Source organism: Pteropus alecto, unplaced genomic scaffold (assembly GCF_000325575.1).
Source record: "Pteropus alecto unplaced genomic scaffold, ASM32557v1 scaffold20, whole genome shotgun sequence".
NCBI classification, from domain to species: domain Eukaryota; kingdom Metazoa; phylum Chordata; class Mammalia; order Chiroptera; family Pteropodidae; genus Pteropus; species Pteropus alecto.
In genome coordinates, this window is record NW_006436298.1 from 3,695,345 (window position 1) to 3,720,149 (window position 24,805).

At 33.9% G+C, this 24,805-nt stretch overlaps 1 protein-coding gene across 1 annotated transcript in view; it reads left to right on the plus strand.

Moving 5' to 3' along the window:
- Positions 1 to 24,805, plus strand: part of CWC27 (CWC27 spliceosome associated protein homolog) — a 169,412-nt gene that overhangs the window by 79,155 nt on the left and 65,452 nt on the right. Inside the window, 1 exon segment of the mRNA XM_015590307.2 lies at positions 14,931 to 15,034. Within this exon segment, the coding sequence (XP_015445793.1) occupies positions 14,931 to 15,034 (104 nt within the window).

Genomic DNA, 24,805 nt, shown 5'->3' on the forward strand with positions numbered 1-24,805 from the left:
ATGTTTTTAGCCATGAGGAGTAATCAAAGATTATGATGCATTCTGAGAACTATATGATTTTGGAATATGTGGAATGCATGCAACGGTGAGGCACCAGAGGTAGAGCTAAAGTGTAAAATTTTATGATTCTCTAGAAGCCAATTTTATGATTCTAATCTATACTGATGAAAGTCTAGCCGAATGCCAGAAAAACTTTTACTTTTCCCCCCTATTTAATCCATACCATGTATTCTATTTAAAAAATCACTTGTTCATGGTTTCATTCTCTTACATAATACTGATGTTGTTTTGATATCAGAAAAGCAAAGTTAGTAAGGTAAGAGCACTGTGGGAAATGGGAAATCTTTAATAAATAATTTACATAATGTTTGTCTGTCACCAATCAAGTATGACCTTCACAAAAATGAACTTATCCTTTTTAGGTTTACATTATTTTATCTGATGCAGTTTCTTAGTGATTTTTATTCTGTATGCATTTGAGATGTCTGTCCTCTCACAAAATTCATCCTTCTTGCCCAGCCCCAACTCATCCCTCTGATGGTTTCCAGGTTTGGTATTCTGATACCATTTCTCCTTTAGTTTATGACTCTATTTATTTAACATGTGCTACATATTGAATCACAGGGTTAAATACTGTGATAAATGTAGCTCATTAAATATTTTTTTCTAAATGACTTTACTTTTTTGTAAAAATGGCTACTCATAAAATAATTAAGGTGGAATTCAGAGAAAGAAGAAAATAGGAAACCCAAAACAATAACACACCTAAAAACATCCAGAAATAACTATTATTTAACAGTAAGTGAACATTATTCCAGATATCTCTTGAACTCGGGACTAGAGGTACTGGAATAGAAGAGATGGTGGTAAACAATGATCCATTTAAATATAAAACTAAGACTATACAACTGTGAAAATTATATAAATAAATCCTATGAACATTATAATGTAAAAACAATAATATAACTAATCCAAATTGGAAAATGAAGGAAAAAGTAGAAAAAATGTTAAGTATACTAATTTCCTCAGCCTTTAGGACAAGACGTTAATCAGTATAGCCTAAAATTGAATCATGTAGTTTTTTAAAAAATGACTCTAATATATTAATATTTTCATTAAATTTTTTCATAAAATGGGAGAATTTCTTAGGAAATCTCTGAGACAAAGAAACATTTACATATAATTTAGAAATTTATTTAATCTCACTTCTATTTAGTATTATTATGTTAAATTCAAGTAAAATAAAATATAGCATTCTCTTTTAATAAAATGATCTATTTAACCTTGCAGTTTTCTCTTCTTGGATCCCTAAGAGAGTTGAGGACACAGGGCAAACCTCTGCCCCCCATTTTGGTGAGAGACAGATGAATACAGGGAGTTGCAGCTTGCCTGAGCACAAGCAGAAACTGCCATGGGAACAGTGCTGGGATGAAAACTTGAATTGTAACTGATGAATGCTGGAGGCTCAATGTGGACAAGTCTGAGAGTTAAAAACTCCAGGGGACCCCAATCATAGGGAGAGTCCTCCACAATATTGATTTGCCTCCCAGAGCTCAACTGGGTTCTCACAGTAAATATCACAGAAAAATCCCCTAGTGCTTCCTTAGGGAGTTTGGGGTGTGGGAACCATTTTGAAATATGCTGTAATGCTCTGTTCTTCTTGCCTAACCTGGAGTATTATCACAGCCTCACTGACCTGGGGGAAGGAAATAGCCAACTTCAGCTAGCTCTAGCCTCCTTATGGGAGAAGCGGAACACCCAGCTCCAGCCCGCTTCAGTCTTCCATGTGGAAGAAGGGAAATACAAACTCCAGCCCATTCTAGCCACCCTGCCTCACCTAAGGGAAGAGAAAAAACCTGAGAAACACTTGTGAGTTTCATAGTCTGGAAGCACAGGATCACTAAAAGACAGATCTAATCACAGAACTGTAGGACACATCCCCTTTCCCTGTACCTCACCACCACATTATTGAAGTCCTTTATAGCAATTCCTTTTACCCAGTACATCATGTCTGGCTATCAAGAAAAACTTAAGAAGGCATACCAAAAGGCAAAAAACAAAAACAAAAACGTAACTTGAAGAGACAAAACAGAACCAGACATGGCAAGGATTTGGGAATTATCAGACTGAGAATTTGAAACAACTATGATTAATATGCTAAGACCTCTAATGGATAAAGTAGACAACATGAAAGAACAGATAGTCAATGTAAGCAGAGAGATGAAAATTTTAAGAAAGACCCAAAACGAAATGTTACATATCCAAAACACTGTAAGAGAAGTAAAGAATGCTTTTGAAGGCTTCTTAGTAGACTGGACTCGGAGGAAGGAATCTCTGAGCTAGAGGATAGAACCAACAAGCCAAGAGAACAAAGACTGAACAAAACAGAACAGAACATCTAAGGACTGTGGAACAATTACAAAGGGTGTAACATATTTTTATTGGGATTACTACACTTCTCTTAATGAGACCTATGATCATACATACTTTCTTGGCAGCCACATCACAGTGTTGATTCAGATTGTACTGTCAGCTAAATGCCCTTAGTCTTTTTCACTCTTGCTGCTACTGTTATGCCTCCTACCTCCTTGTCCCATCCATGTGCCCTATACCTATAAATGATTTGTCTTCTGCTTTATACTCAACACAGCATCATATTCCAGAAGATGCGTAAGGACTTAGTCTATAGTATGCTAGTAGAAATTTATCTCAGTCTTAACTTTGACCTGTTGTTTAGCATTCTTGGAATAGTTAAACTAGTTAGGACTAATCCATAATCATTTTTGTTTAAGCATCCAGCCATTATTTATTCTTTGCTTTAATGGTTGTAATGAAAGACATCATTTATGTCTTACGTTATATAAGTCCATGACTGCTTTCATTTCATGTGTGTCAGTCTACTTTCTCTGTCAAAGAAAAAAGTAAACTTAATTTTCAATAATTTATTCTTATAAATTTATGCTAGTCATTTTAAGATCACTTTGGTTATGGTGCTCTGCATTTTAACTATGATATGTCTACATTTGATTTTTTAAAATTTATCTTGCATGAATTCATTGAGCTTTCTAAATCTGAAGGCTAATGTTTTTCATTAATTTTGGAAAATTCTCAGACATTGTCTCAATCTGTCTCTTTATTTTCTCTTTCTACAATTTCACTTATACGTGTAGTATACTTCTCACTCTGCCTTCCATGTCTTTTTAACCTCCCACAGTTGATTTTTTTTTTCATTCTGTGTTTACATCCTGTGTTGTGTGTGTTTTCACTATATCTCTTTTTTAGCTATTCAACTTTTCATTGTGTTTAACTTTAGTTATTCATTCATTCTTTCCCACTTATTGTTGTGGATCTTATATTAATTTTTTATTCTCTTTTATTCTCTTCAAAAATAAGCACATTTGTTTTATTTTTGCATTTTCTGACTTTTTGAGGTTTCGTTATTTGTTGTTCTCCTGATTCTCACCTATAATGCCTTGTTTCTTTGTATATTATGAAAGTTTCTTTATGGGGAGCTATCATTTTTTAGACCTCTTCAGAGTTCTGTGAAATCTGGATCAAAGATTCCTTTCTTCAAATAGAATTTGCCTTTGGTTTGAACAAGTGAATTAGAGTACTGTAAATCATTGGTGATTTTAATTAAAAATACTCCTTAGATACCCTGAGACTATTTATTAGCTTGAGAGCCTGCTTATCTGCATGAACCTGAGACAGACAAGCTTTTTGTGGTCTTCCTATATTGTTGTTGTGGCTTTTTTTTTTTTTTAAATAGTTTATTCTCACCCTTCTAATGAGTGGAGAATCCTTAGCTTTATGTGTAAGAGTACCAGTTCTATCCTCTTGATAAAAATCCCTTGTTAAAACCCACATTCCTAGGTTACCCAGACCAGTAACTCAGAGTATCCTAATAATAGTTTCAGCGCTTCTTGCTCTGATTTTCAGTCCTCACTTTGTTTTTCAACCCCTTAGTTTTTAGTGAGCTAAGCTATGCATTTAAAGGAGGTTTTTTGTTGTTGTTGTTTTTTAATGTACTTATTCAACATTTCTAGATGTTTTCAGGTTACCTGGTATACTGAATTACTGGAAATGGAAATCTCATTTGTTTTCATATTGAGTTAATATCATTTGTAAAGTTGGATTGAGGAATAGGCAAATGGCTAAAGACCGAATTTCTGCCACAACAAATTTGCTCCACTTCCCTCAAATATTGGTGAAGCCAAGTTCTTGCTGTTAAACAACATGTCTGATTCTGAACTTCTTACTTTGTGTTTAGACAGAATAGCAATATCACCTTCTGTTGTCATGGCCATTTTATGATTTTTATGCAGTATTCACTCTTGTTTAGTCTATTTTGGAAAAGACAATACCATTTTTTAAGATTTGAAAGAGATCTTATGAAGATTAATGACAGTCTACATCAGATGTCTAAACTTTTTATTTAAAAATAAATGTGACCTTTCACATGAAAGAAGTAAGATTATAAGTCTTCAGGTTATACGTGGGTGCATTTAGATTTCTCCTTCTTTCCATATTGTATTCCATATTCCATCACAGGCATATAGAAAATTACCTCTCAGATTAATTTTTATCTTCTGATAGATGCCTTCCAGGGTCACTTAGACTAAAATAATGTAGATTCTGTTAGCCTCTCATAGAATTTGTAGGTATATATATTCATTTCATTGTTAATGTGTTTTTTACCTTCTCAACCAGATTATAATGAAAGAATATAAGCATTCAGTTCCTAGTGTTACTGACCAGAATTAGGATATGATGATTTTGTAATTTTTAGTTTTTTAAAACTAAAACTATTACATTTCTCATTTTCATAGCATATGGTCTTTAATCTAAGCAGTGTGTCAAATGCAAAGATGTATCAGTAAGCTATTGAAATCTATGCATCCATGAGAAAATGGAAGAGTTTGCCTTTTTAATCTCTTTACTTAGCCAGAGGTCTCATTTCATAAGTAACTGAATCTGTAAATATGGAAGTAGTGTTGGTGATGGAGATGAAAACAATAATGATAATAAAAGAAGCAAACTAATGTTGAGTACATATTCTAGGCCAAGCACCATATTAGGTATGCTAAGTAATTTTCATAGAATCATATATCTTTCATACAACCTTTCTGTTATCTCATTCAAGATGAGGGAACAGACCTAGAACAGAGCTTTGAATGTACAATGGATTTCCCTGATTTAATTTGATTAGATATTTCCTGGATGTATGTATATATTTTTCAAAATTCATGTATAAACTACAACATATTCTGATACTTTATTTTGTATGGTAAACCTGCATCTCTGTTACTGCTAATGATACCAAAGTCTAAAACTCGTGTTACACATCTATAGTTTTAATACCTATGATGGGCTTTTATTACAGCTATTTTATGATTTTATCAATAGCCAAACTGTTGTTTCATTGCAAACAGATTCAGTATCTTCGTGATTAAAGCAATAGACTAAAAACCATGAAGGGTGTACTTTTTGGTTTTCAATCATTTCCATGTGTTATGAATTCTTGTCAGATGTTGGCAAATAACAGGCTTATGCTAACTGCAAGTATTACTCCATGGTCCAAGAAACAATGATCTGTAATGGATATGTGTTTACCTGTCAGCTCGCTTAACAGGGCTCTAAGCAAATTCATTTACTGTCCTATATAAGAAATTTATACACATTTCATTCACTTTTTTAGATTAACGTTCTCTCCCAAAACATATCAAATGCTTAGGTTTTGACACCTTTACCTTTCCTTTTTTTTGTTTTGAAGGTAAATGTTAGAGAAGTTCAGTGTTTGAGTTCATCACCCTTATATTAAGGTAATATTTCTCATGCCATAGGAAAAAGGAACAGATATAGCTCAAAATTTTCCTAAGGCACATTCCTGGAAACTGGAGGAAATTAGAAGAGCAGCTGGGAAAAAAATTAAAACTGACTGAAAATTATGCAAGAGACTTGTCATTGCCATTTTATGTATTTATTTATTTATATTTATTTTTTAGTGTCTATTCTCCCCCCCTTTTTAAAAAAATTAAGTTTATTGAGGTAACATTGGTTAATACAATTATATAATTTTCAGGTGTACATTATAATTTAACACCTGTATTGTCATTGCCATTTTAAATCTTCAATTTCAAGTTGAAAAGCTGGATGATTTTAGAAAATTGCAAGTTATTTACACTACTTTTATAAAGTAATATAAGCAGTCTGATAAAAATGTAAACATACTGCAGTTCTGAAAACTTTCCCATGTAGTCACTTATTCATAGTGTCTTCTGTTGTATAAAAGTTCAGATTAAAAATAAGGTATTCGACTCCAAATGTACTTTTTATTCATTGAGTAGTTAGCACATTAAGAGAGAAACTGCATAAAGAATTAGGATATCTGTACCATATTTAGAGGGCAATATTGAAAAAAACTCTTCCTCTACACTTCAACTTCTTTGTGTTTAAGATGAAGATGACTATATTTAGCACTTTATCATTTCCTTAAATAATGAACTCTAAGATCCTAAATCCAAAGGAAATGAAATAAAATGATCTGTAGAGCATAATTGCTTTTTACATTTATATTATGATTATGTGATTCAGAAATATTATTTCACACCTTCCTCAGACTATTCTTAGTTGATGATAAAACTGAGGCAAAGAAGGAGGATAAATTGCTTTTCTTGTGGCCACATAATGATGTTTGGTCTAGATCTTCTGATTAACGTGTCTCTTTTTTTACCCAAATGTTTTGTTTAATCTTTTGGAATGAGTGCTAGTTTTGAAAAGAAAAAAAAAATCCATCAATAACATTAGAGTAGATATCTTGACTAGTAATCAGTATCATTTTATCATCAATTTTTACTTAAAATCATTTATTTTTATTTATCATTTTCTTTAAATTGATTATTTAACTTAGCAGTCATAAGTTGGTTGTAGTATATTTTGTCATTAACTCACTTCCCATTTAGAGAAAAAGTGCAGCTCACTACCAGCGTTAACTTAATTTTACATAAACACGCTCTTTAAGACTAAAACAAATCTGACTGATTTTCAATGTGAAAGTAAAATATAAAAACTGTTCTTGGAGTTAGTTCTAAACAGAACTTGTCTCTAATCCTAAGGTAACAAAAATGTATATGATGTCAGTATTTAATAATTTTTTTTTCGTGTGGTAAATTTCAAAGCACAGAACAACCTGAAGCAGAACATCACATTCTGCACAAAAATACCATGTTTCTCTCCAGGTCTTCTTGCTGTCCTTGCTGCGAACAGCAAATTTTGCAGCGACCAATTGGATTGTTTCTCTGATGTTGGTGGTATGCTCTTGGGGAAATGTCTTCCAGACAGGCAAAGAGGTGTGGCATCATCGGAGCACAGACAACTTTGAAGACATTGCTGCCCTGGCTTGTGATGCTTTTCCAGCATTCTTTCAGTCAACATCAGTTTATGTGGCTGATCATATGCTGAGGACTGGCCTTCTTGAACAGGTTATACAAGTTCAGCACTGTAATGTTTAGAAGGTGGTGAAAGACTTTCTTATACCAAAACTTGTGCCTTTTGCGTTCGGTTGGGTAAAAAGTGAGCATCTGATCAGCCAAGTCCACTGCTCCCATATTCCTGTTATAATTCACAATGACACATGGCTTCTTGATTTTCTTTCCATTTCTGTTGTCTACTTCAGTCACAATATCATTGTGGAATGTTGACAACACTGTCACCTCCTTCACTTCAGTGCAATAAGTTCACCACAGAATCTGGCTACTGTTGTCCCCTTTGTAATCCTTTTTTTCAGATCATTTGGCATCTGTTTTCTTTTCAAACAAGCTGTCCCAGTTGCATCAATCTTGTTTTGATGTAATTCTCTGAAAAACATGGGAGATGTTTGGCAAACTTAGAGGGTAAGTTTAGGACTGTAATCTGCGAGCTGTCTTGGGGTAAATGCTGCAGCCTCAAGTGCTGCCATGAGTCTTCTCAGGGCAAGCTAGAAATGGCTTAAAAAACTGCCTTCTAAGCACCAGATAGTGTTCTTACTCATATTAATTCTTAATTTTTACATTAGTCTTTTTATAATACATACGCTGAACATAGTCACAATTTACAGATGAAAAAATAGAGGCTCAGTGAAGTTGACAACCTTGCCCCAGGGCTGTGCTCAAGTCCTACTTTCTCCATGAAGCCTTGAAAGATGAGGAAGATTTTGGTAGACAGAAACAGGGAGGAAAGACCATTTTAGGTGGTGGAAATGGCATGAAAAAAGAGGTATGTGTGCTGAAACTTAAAATTTGCCAAAGTAGTTATGACTAGTATGTTTTGCCTGAAATTTAGAGTAACTATAGAAGGTATAAGAGAGATAAAGTTGAACAAGTAGTTTGAAGGTAGCTCATGAGAGGGTCTTTGATGCTTGGGAAATAAATTAGTGCACAATTCAATGGGATTTAGGGAGTTATGAAGATCAGGGGAGTAGAATTTTAGGATTTGGCATAAGTGTGCAAAATGAATGGAAGAAAGGTCAGAACAGAGGCATATAGACCAAGTAGGAGACCGTTGTAATAGAGAAGTCATAAAAGCCCAGACAGCTTTCATGACTTCTCTATTACAGAAAGGAAGAGACTTTGTTAAAGAAGGTTGTGACTACTTAGCAGCAGTAGAAAAATAAGGAAGTAATACCAGAAGGTAGGCCTGACAGTCAGCATTCTAGTGGCTTTATCTAAAATGGAAAGATAGAAATAAGGTGGTGTTTTCTGAGGAGGCGAACGATCAATCTGACTTTTTTTTTAATTTTATTATTTGTTTCAAATATATAGTACATTGGTTAGACATTTATATAGTTTATGAAATGACCCCCCTAATTGCTCTTTCTCTCCTCTGACTCCACCTAGCCATGACATTAATGCTAACTGCATTCCCTATGCTATGCTCCCCATCCCCGTGATCAACTATCAACTACTGATTTGTACTTCTTTAACTCTTCACCTCTTTCTCCCAGCCCTTCACCCCTTTCCCCTCTGGCCATCACCAGATTGTCCTCTATATTTGTGAGTCTATTTTTGATTAGTTCATTTTGTTCCTTAGATTCTGCATTTAAGTGAAATCATATGATATTTCTCTTTCTCTGTCTGACTTATTTTACTCTGCATGATAACCTCGAGGTCAATCCATGTCATTGCAAATGGTAGGATTTCATTTTTTTTTAATGGCTGAGTAATATTCCATTGTGTATATGAACCATAATTTCTTTATCCAGTCATCTATTGATGGGCATTTAGGTTGCTTCCTTATCTTGGCTATTGTAAATTGTGCTGCCATGAACATAGGGGTGCATAGATCTTAGGAATTATTATTTTGATTTTCTTTGGATAAATATCCAGAAGTGCAATTGCTGGGTCAAAAGATATATCCATTTTTAATTTTTGAGGAAACTCCAGACTGTTTTCCATACTGGCTATACCAATTCGCAATCCCACCAACAGTGTATGAAGATTTCCTTTTCTCCACATCCTCACCAACACTTGTTGTTCTTTGATTTATTGATGATAGCTATTCTGACAGGTATGAGGTGATATCTCATTGTGGTTTTAATTTGCATTTCTCTGTTGTAATCCATTTGACTTTTAAAATGGTAGATCTGATCCATTTATAGGATATCTAATGGATGCATTCATCTGGCAGTTAGAAATGTGAATTTAAGCTTAGAAGTGAAAATGTGTGAAGAGCATCAGGCTAATGATCTTGATTTTATATATTGACTGCGTTTAGATGGATTCGAAGTCCTGAATGTGGATGAAATTTCTAAACAGAGAGAAGAGAAGTTTGAGACTAGGCTACTGAGAAGCACTTATTATATTTGAGGAGCAGGAAGTGGAAGAGTAAAACCATGGAAACAGAGAAAGAATATCCAAAAAAGGAGGGGATCTGGCATGGCAGTGCCTGAGATAGCAAAGGGTCAAAGATAAAGTGGTCAACAGAGTCAGATTCTCCTGAAGGTCTAAGTTCCAATCTAAAAGGAAGCTGTCGAAGTTTTTAATTAGGAGGTCATCAGTTACTTCTTAGAAGACAGCAATTTCATGAATGTACAGGTTACTAGTAAGATACTAAAATAGGTGGATTAGTGAGTAAAACGAAGACAATAAGAGCAGTTAAGAAATTGATCGTAAAAAATTTTTTGGAAGCTCAAAGGTGTGGAAAAATTGAAGGAAAATATTCTTACCTGGCCACTCATAGACGCTTGGCATTTACTTTGCCCCAGAATCTCTTCCTAGCTCTCTCTTTTGTTACTAGCCCTGCCACCCCTTTAAAACATTTATGCTTTAGCAAAATATTTTAACATGGACCTGTATTTTCTCACCTCTCTGTCTTGGTTTAGACACACTGCTTGGGTGTTTCTTCACTGTATCTGCCTACCGGGATACCTCTTACTCATCCCTCAAGGTCCAGTTCACATGCCTCCTCTATGAAGCCATTCTTACTTAAGCCTATGGTTATCTGTCCTCGATGAATTTCAAAATGATCTAGTCATTTCTTTGTCAAGGCAGTTACTACTTTTTATTATGTACCGTTGTTGTTGTTTTTATGTACTTGACTTATGTCCCTCCTTGGAATTTAGTCTCCCTGGGAAACTTTTCTCAAGGTATCAGTGTACCATAATGGAAAGAACATAGAATTCAGATGATCCCATTTTTAGTTTTTAGCTCTATCACTTAGACTGTGTGACTTCAGGCTAAGTATTTAATCTCCGTAAGCCTCAGCCTTCTTATCTGTAAAGTGCTGATATCACAGCTTATTGAGAAGATTAAGTGGTGAGGGAGGAAATGGATTTAAAGAATCTATCAAAGTTAGGTTTCTCTCTCTTCTTATTCATCTTGATTTCTGTGCCTTCACTCAGAATAGTACCAAACAAATATTAGATGCTCTAGAAGTTGTTGAATGAATTAGTAATTTCTTTGCTATTACTAAATATATAAAAGCTACAGTAATTTCTAGGCTACTGATATTTTATTGGGCTGATTTTTTTAAGGAATTTTTTTTTTTATTAGAACAGAGCATATTTCAGATTTACCAGATTAAAACATATATACAATGCAGAATTGTCTGGTGGATAACAGTGTTGTCATATAAACCACATTAAAATTCAAATGAATTCAAATTAGAAGCATACTATTAGGAAAAAAATTAATTAGCTTAGAGTTAATAGCAGCTTATAGAAGCCATTTCTTTTACCATACAAGCAGAAACTAGGTTCTGAGGGAGCCCAAAAAATACTGTGTAGACTCTAAGCCCATAGTTTGTATGCTTGCTTTGTAAGCAGTATACCTCAGGCTTACAATTTTCATTCTTATCATATCAGATTTAAATATATTTTAATTAATGTCAATGGATAGGATTCTATTCCAGGGAATATAAGATTGGGAACCCTAAAATTAGACTGTGATCTGAAGACTGTTCTAAAAACTTGCATTTTATTCCAAGAGTTATAGATTCCACAAGTACTAACAAATGGTGTTGTTTAAATAGTCTGAAAGATTTTGACAGTGTTGTAAACTCTTAATCACCTCAACAATCTGATATAATGAAGCATATCTTAATAATCTGTATAGACATCCTTCTCTGTCTCACTTAGTCTTTTTTGAGTTTTTATTCCTCATTGTTCGGTTCATATATTACTATGACTACTTCAATAGCTTAACTAAATCTTTGACTGTTTAGGGATAGATTTTTAGATGGTACTGTTATGCTTTCAATGCCTTTTTAAAATTTTTTTGAATAGAGTTGATCTCCATATGTGGTAGAGGTAGCATTCGTCTGCAATAAATAACATAATAAATATCCCTACGTGGCAAACATCCCATAAATGTACTCCTAATTTGAACATATGATCTAAATAATAATAGCTACCATTTGTTGGCATGTATTGAGTACCCAATATTTTAAATATCTTACTCTGATTTCGTAGTTAAGGAAACTTAGGCTCTGAGAAATTAAGTAATTGTTCTTAGGTCACCCAGATAGTAAGTGATGGACTTGGCTTTTATATCAGGACTTTCTAAATCCAAAGTTAATACTTTTAATAACTCTGTTCCACTGCCTCTACAATAGTACGCACTTTTATTGCCTCTCATTCTTTGCATACTTCAAATTACTCTTATAACAGTTTATTTAGCCATCACACAGCATTTCCTTTTCTACTTTAAAAATAATCTTTCCCTCAAAGACCTTAGCCTTCTGGAAACAGAATCTAAATTTCTGAATTACTTACCAAAGTAAAAAATTTTTAAGCCAGTATATTAAAAAGATACAGGTATTTAGTAGACAGAGCAAAGATGTGGTTGCTATTCCCTGTGTTCTTATAACTTCCAAGATATAGGAAGTAATTACATTTATCTGAGAAACACCTGAGACCCTAAATTAGGCATTGATGGTGAAAGTCAGGAAGAGTAGTTATATGCGAAAGAAATTGGAAAAAGACATACTTCGACAGTGATTCAGAGAAAGAGAGGGGGATCAGTCCCAGAGGTAGCTTAAACTCTGGTCATTAGACAGAAAAGAGACTTCAGAAGAAGGAACAGATTTGGGCAGGAAGAAGATGACTTCAAGTTTGGACATAAAGCATTTGTGATTATTGCGACATCTAGCCTCTGCTATCCATCTAGATCTGGGCCCTTGAGATGTGGCTACTTTGAATTGAGATATATAAAATACAGACTGGATTTAGAAGACTGAGTACAAAAAAGAAATGTAGAATACCATATTAATATTTTTACATTAGTTGCATGTTGAAAAAATATTTTGGATATATTGAGTTAAATAAAATATGTTAAAATTAATTTAATCTGTTTCTTTACCATTTTTTAAAATGTGGCTGCTAGGAAACTTAAAATTGCATATGTGTCTTACCTTATATTTCTCTTGGACAGCACTAATGTACGTGGAGATTTATAACAGATAGTTAGAAATGCAAGACCAAAATCACGACAAAACACGTAGATTTGTAAATAACTTCTGTAGAGGTGATAGTTGATGTTATGAAATTAGATCAAAATGCCAGTGTACAGACTGTAGAAATGAGAAAAATACCAACCATTATAGGATGAGAAGAGAAAGTAACTTAGAAGTAGAATCAGAAAATCAAGACTCTAAAGTGCTACGTAAGTCCAATTAGGATAGAATTTCAAGAAGAAAGGAGTGGTTAATATCATTGAATGATAGAGCATCCAAAGAGGAAGGGAAGGACTGAGAAAAGGCCATTTGGTTGATACAGAAGCAGTTTCAGTAGAGTATAAGAAGGATAGATTGCAAGAGATTAAGCAGTTAGAGATTGATGAGGTAGGCTGTATATATAAACTATTCTTTCAGGTGAAGAGTCCACTGAGAAGATAATAATACTTGATTGGAGCAGAGTCTAGAGAAATTTGAGTTGGCTGAATAAAAGGGCCTTTAAAGTAGAAGTGCTCAACACTGTAAGGAAGAGAAGATAATTTCTATAGTAAGGCCCTAAAGCACTGGGTCCCAAATGTACATAATGGTATCACCTCAAGAGCAAATTCCCAGGCAATTCCAACACCTAAAGAAATCATAGTCTCTGGAGTCTTGTCTTCTTGTTTTAACAAGTTCTTTTAGGTGATTATGATATATCCATAAGAACAAACAAGTCAAGAAAATTAAGGGTGCAATTGAGGACATCTGTGAAATGGCTGACCATAACATTCAGAATGGATAGAGAGCCAACTGGGGTTGGAATACGGCCGCTGGACTATGAACTATGGTTATGGAGTTGGCTTTTATTATTATATGTGTGAGCCCAGGTTCAGTAGGAATGAAAGACTGAGAAAGCTAAAAAGGTAGTAGATGTTGATCTGAGAGGAAAGTTTCAGAGTTCAGGATCTTGGAGGCCATGCAGATACAAAATATGGCTCTATGTGTTTGATGTGGAGAAGAGACAGAACTGAGTCATGCACATTGTTAAGACCTGTCAGTTTGATGACTCTACAGTAGGGCAGTAGTAAAAAACATGAGAGATTTGGAGATCAGTAGGAAACACTAGAACTATTTAGACTTGAGAAGATTCCACTAATACTTGGCATGGGTCTTTAGGAACCATTTCCAGAATGACGTGCCTGATTAGGCTATAGTTTTCTGTCTCTGTGATCCACTCTAGCTTTTGTTGAAAATAAAATGGATGCTTGACATTTACAGATATAAATTACATACTTTGGACTTTTCACAGGTGACCCTAAGGGTTCATGACATGGGTAGTTAATAAGTTTTTCCAAGGCATAAATATGAATCTCTTGTCCTAAAACCAGCTTGTGGAAACTAGTCACTTAACTAGTGACTTGCAGTGAGGTCAACATTTACATTTCAGTTTGCTTTTAATATATGATTGAATTCACCATCTCAGCAACTCAGTCTGGTAGGTTTTGCAGAAGAGGACATTATTTGTCAAACTGTGGTATTAAATGGGTTAAAATTTGAGTTTAAAAAATTAAGTTTAAATAACTTAAGTGCTTAATAAGTGGTAGTTACTTGTTTCATTTGAGGAATTCAGCAAGTTTTAAAGCCAGATCTGTTTGTGTATGCTCAGATTTAGAGAATAGTACTTACATTAAAATTTCGTTTTGACTTGGATCTCCATGAATTATTAAACTGAAACTAGAATGTTAAACTTTCAAGTAAATTCAAGGAAAACAATGGGTCCCTTATCACTTATCTACTTCTGTTTAATGTACTTGAAAGGGGGTACAGTTTTAATTCCTATTATATTACTATTATGAAAAATTACAACTTTAAAAATATCCTTCAAGTATGTTTCCATAGCACATATACACATACACATTCTTAGAGATTTAATGTACCTGAAAACCAGATTTAGTTGTTTTTGCTAAACAACTTTTTCTCAGTATAATATATGCTTATATGATATGGTTGTTTTTGCTTTATAGTGAAGAGCTCAGAAAAGAAGCAAGGCAATTAAAGCGGGAACTCTTAGCAGCAAAACAAAAAAAATTGGACAATTCAGCAAAACAAGCAGAAAAAAGAAGTGAAGGTAAGGGCTTTTATCAAGCTTATATTTTTATTTGGTACTTCTCCTTCTTCCCTCTCTCCCCTCTTTCCTCTTTCTCTCTTCCTCTTTCTCTCCTCTTTTCTTCCTGAGTTTTTTGTTGTTGTTGTCGTTAATGGACAACATTAATGTCTTTGGACAGATAGCCAATAAAGTAAATTTCTACCTAAGACTTTTGTCTGAGAAGTAAATTAAAAAAAAACATGATCATCTATTGTTCCTAAATAAAAAAAGTACTTGACATCAGGCAAGACTTAAATGTTGCCATAGAACATATCTAGAAGTGCACAGAAAGTAATGTTCATTTTTTTATATTGCATACCCTTTAAAAGATCTAAGAAAAGTACTTAGGCCCTGTGTTTGAGACCTGTGTAAACATTTGTGCATGGATTTGAAGGACATTAAATACAAACTCTTGGTTTTTTTGTTTGTTTGTTATTTGACTCGTGTTTAGATGCAGAAAATCTAAAATATTTATAAAACGAATCAAAAGTTGGTCGAAATGATACCCCTGCTTTTTATACAGGTTAAATATGTTCATAATTTTACTATGGTTTTTATAAAGCCAGGAGCTTCAAAAAAGCTATTTCAATGAAGAGCTCTAGTTTAAAACTGTTTTAGCTATGAAGCATGTAATATTCAATTTCCAAACAGCAGGTTGGATCCCTCAAATCTGTTTTCTTTTTACAATCATAAATTACACAGGAATTGTATCTTAATGTTAAAAACATTTTAAATATGTGAAAGTAATTCCTTTCAACTAGAAAGATATTTTACTTAAATATTTTATTCATTTTGATTAAATAATTATTAGTACCCCCGTGTCTCAAGAACCATGTTGAATTAGGGGTGTGAAGTTGGCAATAGTTGACTGGTTCTTGCCTTTGTAGTTCATGATCTAGTAGGAATGAGAGAATTGCAAGTAGATAATTACTATAATAATGCTGTATGATTATGGCCTATATTAGATATACACAGTGCTGTATTTATTTATATGCTTTTGAAATATTGAATACAATTAGGTAAAGATAGATTAGAGCTTAAAGAATGATTTCTTAACTTGAAAGAGAAGATTCTTATGGAGCTTCTTTCATTCTATTTATATGAAAGTTAACCATGTTAAAATCTTTTTTCATGTGTCATAATTAGAGAATTATATTAAGTAATTACTTTTTGAATTTAATTTTTTTATATCATCTAGAAATTCAGATTTTCCCTAAATCTGAATGACAGTTAAAATTAGTTTCCAAAAAATTTGGGTCGTTATGGTTGCTGTCATTTTTCTTCTAGTTTCAGAATGAGCCATTTTATTTATTTATTTTTGATTGTTTTATTTTAAAATAATTTGGATTTACAGAGAGGTTATAAAAATAATAAAGTGCTCTTATACCTATAATGTTAAAGCCTTGTATAACCATAATACAATGATCAAAATCAAGCAATTAATGTTGATAGGATATTATTATCTAACTGCAGACCTTATTAGAATTTCACCAGTTTTCCTAATGCTGTCCTTTTTCTGTTCTATCTTTACATCCAGAATTCAATATTGCATTTAGTCATCATGTGTCCTTATTCTCCTTTGATCTGCGACAATTCCTCACTGCATAGCATCATGGAAACAAAGTGGGATTTTAGGCATCCTTGAATGTATGTTAGAACTTAGCCAATCTTCCAAGGGTAGAACTATATAAACTCTGGGAGCAGATCAAAGGTTTTCTATTCATTTGCATAGTAAGATTATCACATGAAAAGAAGTTGGAAAGTATTGTTGACCATGGCTCTGTAACTTTGTGTATCAGTTGATCCGAATACCCTCCTGAACCTATTCAGGAAAGATATCTTGATTGGGCTATATGGCTACATATCAAACTTTTATAAAGCATTTTATTTTAGTCCAAGACTAAATTATCTGAGAATTATGGCAACTCTGGATGATTTGGTCTTTTCAATATGATATGCTATATTTGGCAGGAGCTTAGTGCTGTGTTTTGTACTATGTATTTTATGGTTTCAGATCCTACATTCAAATCTTTAATCCATTTCGAGTCAATTTTTGTGTATGGTATAAGGTAGTAGTCTATTTTCATTCTTTTGCATGTGGCTCTCCAGTTTTCCCAGAACCATTTATGAAGAGATTTTCCTTTCTCTATTGTATATTTTTGGCTCCTTTGTTGTAAATTAGTTGTCCATATATGCGCAGGTTTATTTTGGGGCTTTCAATTTATTCCATTGGTCTGTGTGTCTATTTTTCTGCCAATACCATACTGTTTTAATTACTATAACTTTGTAACATAGTTTGAAAACAATGAGTGCAATACCTCCAACTTTACCCTTTTTTCCGAGGATTACTTTGGCTACACCTACTTTCTTTTGGATATCATTTGCTTGGAATATCATTTTGTACCCCTTCACTTTGAGTTTGTGTTTCTTTTTGAAGCTGAGATGAGTCTCTCAAAGGCAGCATATAGTTTGTAGCCCCCCCCCCCAATTCATCCAGATACTCTCTGTTTTTTGATTGGTGAGTTACATTTAGGATGATTATTGATATATGAGGATGTACTACTGCCATTTTATCATTCGTTTTCTGATTGCTCCATTTTTTTTCTTTTTCTTTGTGTTTCTGTTTGCTTTTTTACTTTGTAGTTTTTATGATGTTTTTCTGTTTACTCTTTTTCCGTGTTTCATATCTCTGCTCTAGATTTTTGTTTTGTGGTTACCTTGAGGTATATATAAAACATCTCATAAATAGTCTTTTTTTTCCTTCTGATAGCACCTTATATTCATTCGCCTGTACAATTCCGTTCTTTTCCTTATCCCCTTTTATGTTTTTGTTGTCACAAATTATCCCTTTTTATGTTGTATATTTGTTATCAAATCGAAGTAGCTATAGTTATTTTTAATGCTTTTTCCCCTTTAACATTTATGCTATAATCAAGAGTTTAATACTCTATTCTGTAATAGAGTAGCAATTTTCTGATTCTGTCTATTTATCACTTTACTCAAAGTTTTATGTACTTTGCCTTTTGGTTTCCAGTAAAAGATCTCCTTTCAACATTTCTTGTAAGTGGGTCCTGTAGTGGTGAATTTCCTCAGCTTTTGTTTGTCTGGAAAAGCCATTATTTCTTCTTCATGTCTGAAGGAAAACTTTGCTGGATAGAATATTCTTGGCTAGCAGTTTTTATCTTTCAATATTTTGAATATGTCACTCTACTCTCTCCTGGCTTGTAGAGTTTCTGTTGACAAATCTAATGATAGCCTGATGGTTCCTTTGTAGGTTATAGTCTTTTTTTTCCTGGCTGCATTTAGAATTCTTCCTTTATTGTTGACTATTGACAGTTTTAATATAATGTGTCTTGGAGTTAGTCTTTTTGCATTGAAATAATTAAGTGTTCTGTTAAGTTCTTATACTTGTATGTCTATCTGCTTCCCCAGGTATTTGAAGTTCTCATCTATTATTTCTTTTTTTTTTTTTTATTTCTTTAAATAGGTACTCTGTTCCCCTTCTCTCTCTATTCTCCTTCTGGGATACCCATTATCCTTATGTTTCCCTTTCTAAAGGAGTCTGATAGTTCTCATAGAGTTCTTTTTTTAATTTTTTTTTTTTTTTTTTTTTTTTTAGTTCTCTCTCCTCTTCCACCTGATTTCTAGATTTCTATCTTTATATTCACTAATTCTCTCATCCAAGTAGATCATCCAAGATCTACTCTACTTCCATTGCTTTTTAGTGCATTCTTCATCTCATTTATTGAGTTCTTCGGCTCCATAATTTCTCTTTGGTTCTTTTTTAGAGTTTCGGTCTCTTTGGTAAAGTACTCTGCTTATTAATTTTATTCCTGAGCTCATCGAACTGGCTTTCTGAGTTTTCTTGTCTCTCATTGAGTTTCTTCATAACAGCTGTTTTAATTCTCTGTCATTTAGATCACAGTCATCTGTGACACTGAGTTTGGTTTATGGAGAATTGTCACTTTATTTTTCTTATACCCTGTTATTGTGATTATTCATGGTGCTTAATGGGTTATTCCTCTATTGCACATTTGAAGTAGAAACAGTTTTCTTATTTAGGTACAGCTTTTTAAAAAAATTTTAACAATACAGCAGATTGGTAATTAGAGCCCTTTCCTTTTTTTTTTTTTTTTCCCTCCCAGTAGGTGGTACTTGCTATTGCATAAGCTTTTGGTTTCTTTTACCTGAGATGACTAGTTATATTTGAAAGCCAACACTTTACACCTTCCACTACCTCTGCTAGTGTCATAGGTGACCTCTTTATTGCTGCTTGTGCCTCCAGGGTCGCTGGTGCCTTGCTACTACCAGTGCCACCATGTTTGTGGGTTTTGCCATAGTCTCAAGTGTCACTGCCAGAGTCACAGGGATGTTGTGTGCCACTGCTGCGTCTGGGGCTGTCTTGGGCAACTTTGCTGTGGTTGGGGGATAGAGCAGGTGATGCAGGGTAGGGAGAGCCTGGGTTACAAGCTCCACAGCTGCTGCTTCCCATTTCCCTATGGCCGCTGGTGCTGCTGTAGCTGGGAGGTGAGAGTATCATACATCACTTCAGTTTCTGCTACTAGGCTCTCTGGTAGTGTAGCACCTCTGCAGCTGAGAGAGGGAGTTGGAGTCACTGGCACTGATGTTGCTGCTTTCCTTCTTTTTCTTTTCTTTGCTAGGACAGTAGTGGGGTGGGGGGGGGCAGCGTTGTGAGCCCTGTCTCTGCTGTATCTACTGTGCCCACTAGAGCTATGGGCACAGCCACCACTGCCAGGGAACCAGGGTCAAGGGCACTGTCCCTGCCATTCCTTCAGTTTCTCTTCCTCTATGCATTTCAGGCATTGTAGTGTGTTGAGCAGAAGAATTTTTGTTAAATTATACATGTCCCACTAGTTGTAGATTATAGGGGAAAGACAAAGGAAGCATCTCACTCAGCCATGATTCCGATATCACCCCACCATAAAAAAGCTTTTTTATATAGTAAAAATGTATATGGGACTATGCATTTTCTCTTCAGTCTTAACAGTAAAGCTCAAGATCTGATATTCCTTATATCCCAAGGGTATTGTCAGATAATGGATATAATCATACCTCTTTATAAGAAGAAAAGCATTACCTAAATATAACTTCATAATTTTTGCCATTGATTTGCCATCTATTTACTTTTTAAAGGCTTCAGAGAATATATATATAAGGAGGCTTCAGTAAATGAAAGAAAAGAATGTCAAGGAATAAAACCATTATTATAGTCATATAATTAGAATTTTTTATTGTAGCATGAAATTTGGCTCTAAAATTCAAGAGTTACATTTCTTTGTTTAATGCAGAGTCTGCAATAGGCTCTAACACTGCAATTTAGGTAAACAAGAAATGTGGTGTTTTACTTTAGATACCAGCAATGTCAAAAGAGATGTACTGCAGGACAATCCTGTTTATAGCCTAGGAGTCCCTTTAGTCCCACTGTAAATCATCCAGGCTTGTGCGTAGGATTTTTGTGGGGGGTAATAAATTTTGAATAAGATTGATAGTTAATTGGAGATAGTATTGGATCTGTCAAGTTCCTTCATAAACTGTATAATCCTTTCCATTAAATTATATCTCTAAGTCCTTTGCAGGTTTCTTTAAGTTTCATCATATCAAAACTAGTACTAAACTGAACATACTCACATAGAGATACAGGTTTGGACATATTCTCTAATCAGCTTTAGAGAGATAAGGTGTCATATCCTCTTTTCAAAGTTCTAAGCACACAATACCTGCTCTATGGTTAATGCCAGAAATTAGAGGAGAAAGGGCAATCTGAGCTTGTAAATCAAGAAAGAATTTAAAAGCCTCTTCATGAAACACATGTCTTAGGTGCTTAGTACCTCTCAAATTGCATCAAGTCATTTCAAGTTTCTTCAAACTATTTTTTTAATGCTGATTAAGTCAGACTAGGGCTCCTCAGGCTTGATAGTTGTGAAAGTGTATAGTTTTTGACTACTTTTCATCTATCTAGCATATGTTGTTAAACTAGCTTAATCTTGGTTTTTATAAGAAACAGAAACCCTTTGGGAATGTTAGCTCTGCATTGTGCCTGATACCTTGTAGGATTAATTTCTCTCTGAGCAAAGTAAGCAAAAATCCTTTTTTCCAAAGCAATTTTCTTTCTTCAGATACTCTTGAATCATCTCACCCCAACCCCCACCTTGGAGGCTAGATGTATCATACCTGCTTTTCTCATAGTCTACTTTTAAGCTATGTTATTTACATGGAAAAATGAAAGGATATATGCCCTCGATTCATAGAAAGCCTCTCAGGCCAGCTATTAGTAATACTTTGGGCATGGTGCTAACAAATTGACTATCTGGTTCTAAGTTTATAATAAAGAATAATAAAAGGGAAGGAGAGTACCCTTTAAAAGGGCAAATCATAAAATTTATCACTATAACATATATATATATATAAAGAATTTTTCAAGAATTAAAAACATAAACAAAAGAAAAGCAAGAGCAGAGACTGGCCTGTGGATCTGTAGAGCCTGATATTTTATTGGGATAAAAAAAAAATAAAAGATAAAAAAAGTGAGACAGGCACAGCTAGAGACATCTATTCCAGCAGCAGCACGAGGCGATAGTCGACTGCTTGACACTAGGTAAGGAAACACAAGAACGTAGGAGTGGAATATTATGGATATATTTGCTGTAGATGTACTTCATCATATTCTGAGAGAACATGTCAGATGCTCATTATAATAACTCTGATTCATTAAGAGAAGTTTAGATGATATTTTTTATTGTTTAATAAGTCAGAATGGGCAATGATTCTAACCTAATTGGTAAAATTTATTTTTATTATTTTAATCAATTAAAGATAAGATTCTCTTATCCAAAATATTCAATTATGTGGAACACCTCTTCTGAAAGTCCTGGAGAAATAAAGCTTCTCTCTGTAGCCAGAACAATCAGTCACTCAAGTGAAATTTTATTGAATACATGTTACTGCCTTCATGTACCAGAAAGCACGCTATATTTTTAACAATATGTATTTCAATAACATAATTTTTAAAATAGTAAAGACTTTTAAATGTATATAGGAAGCATAAAGATATATATACCTTCATCATTAGATGAAGAATTTAATCTTTTGGGAAGATAAATAAGAGATGATCATCTTTAATTTGAGAGTCCGTAAAGCACTTTGTTCTTTTTTTGGACAGTTCATTTCAAACTTTCTCACTAGTCATCAAGAACAAATCTTGTTGAACTTTATTTTAGAACCATACATTATGGGCAAATTTAATTTTATGTGCAATGAAAAATAAACTAACCAATTCATATATTTTCATATGTCTTAAATGCTGTGCCATCTTGCAGGCTTCCTAATGGTAATTTAGGTCTGTGCAGCACAATTTACAATAGCCAAGATGGAAGCAACCTAAATGCCCATCAACAGACAATTGGATAAAGAAGTTATGGTTCATATGTACAATGGAATATTACTCAACCATAAAAAAATGAAATCTACCATTTGCAACAACGTGGATGACCTAGAGGTTATCATACTGTGTGAAATAAGTCAGACAGAGAAATATAAATTTCATATGATTTCACTTATATGCAGGATCTAAGGAACAAAAGAACAAACTAATCAAAAAGAAATTCACAAATATAGAAGACAGTCTGGTGATGCCCAGAGGAGAAGGGGCTGGGGAAGCTGGGAGAAAGCCATGAACGGATAAAAAAGTACAAATTCGTAGTTGATAGATGGTCACGGGGATGGGGAGCACGGCATAGGGAATGCAGTCAGCATTAATGTAATGGCTAGGTGGAGAGCCAGGAGAGAAAGAGCAATTAGGAGGATCATTTTATAAACTATATAAATGTCTAACCAATATACTGTATACTTGAAACTAATAACAAAATAAAATTTTAAAAAAAAAGAACCAGTGTATTAGGGGTATCTCTTTGCAGCCTTCACTGTCTTTACGTAGTTTTTAAAGAAGCATTCTTTCTGCCTGCTGATTGATGTAATTCCAATGTAAGAATTTGAAAAGAGCCTTTAGCTCTATTTGTCATACTGAATGTGTCTTCCTGTTATTAATATCAATGCCACTTCTAACCCAGTAAAAATAGGTTTGTTAATTGATACAAGTAGGTATTAATCCTTAGCTATAACTGTTTGATTTTTAAAAAGCTGTATTCTTTCAGTTATAAAAATAATACATGTCCTTTGCAAAAATATCAGAAATGTATAGAAAAGCATATAGATAAGAAGAAAGATCACCCCATAATACTTCTGCCAAAGACAGCCATAGTTAACTTTGTGAAATTTATTTTTCTGGGCCTTTTAATCTTCATGCCAGAAATACATGTGTTATTTTCTAATATGTTATTTTATTATCATCTTGTTTGTAATATGCTTTTTAAAAACTTTTCAAGTGAAATTGAACAACAACTCTTTTCTTAAGTCTCTCATTTCAGACAGAGTAAGGTATAGAAGACAATGGATGTAAAGATTATGTAAACGTAGTGAGATGAAAAATTCCCACCATTTTCAGCTGTAGAGTTTAGAAGATGTTGAGGGTACTGACAGCCAGAGACTTCATCTCCATTGCTGATGGGAATTATTTATACCTCTCTTAACTTAAACAAAACAACAAAAAAAGCCTGATTGACACTGCCTGGTAACCTGCCACCTTTTCATTTCTCCGGTAACCACTGATAAATTTGCAAGGAAACCTGATAAATTACATTAGATGTTTGGAGCCTAAATTGAACTAATTACAAATTTGCCCACTTTAGAAAGTAAAAGGGGTGAGAGCTGTGTCTGCGTGTGTGCCTGTGCACATGCATATGTTGTTTTTAATTTTGTTTTGGTATTTAGATCATCTCAAGACAGGGAGACTAATATTGTCATGAGAGTCTGACGGTGGCCAGCACTCCACTGGGAATGGAGTTGTTAATTCTCCCAAACTGCTGTCAGGATCTTGTTTTAAGTGCGGTGTTTTCTTTTCATGTGGCATTTTCTGAGGCTTTGCCAAAAATGACATCAAACTTATAATTCATTTGAGTACTGAGTTTCTTCAGCATCTTGCAGCACTTAATCAAATTTGAAAACGATATTCTTTTCACAACTTTATAGTGTAAACCTGTGAATATGTTGCATTAAAACTTACTTCAGACAATTTAATATGTGTGGTATTTTTTTAACAATTAATGCAACATGCTGACAGTTTTAAGTGGTTATATTTTCAAAATTCTTCACATAAACTCCTGATAAAAGGTACAAATGCAACTCTTGAGTATTAGTAATTTTTCATGCAAAAACTAGATGATTCCTAATTATATTAATAGCTACATTAAAGAACCTGAAATGCCAGAAAGAACAAAGAGAAACATGAAGTTCTTAGAACTAAGATGATGTCAAAATATTAAAAATCATTAAGTATCTATTTTGAGGTACAAAAGTAGTTTATATTATTTTTTTAAATTGCCACACTAGACTGTTAGCTTATTTAAAACATTATGCTGCAGTATATTTAAAGTGTGAAAGTGGGCTAGCTTTAAGAAATACGTTGTGCATCAGAAACTCTGATTTTGAGTGTGCTCTATTTATATTGCATCCTTCCGTGCAGTTATCATAGAGTTTTGGTCCTGAAAGGAGCATCTGGCTCTATCCCTTTATTATAAACACTGAAAGCCAAAGTCTAGCCAATTAAGGTGCTTACTCAAAATCACACAGCAAAGAAGCAGGACTAGAACTCAAGTCCCCAGGCTTCCAATCCAGTGT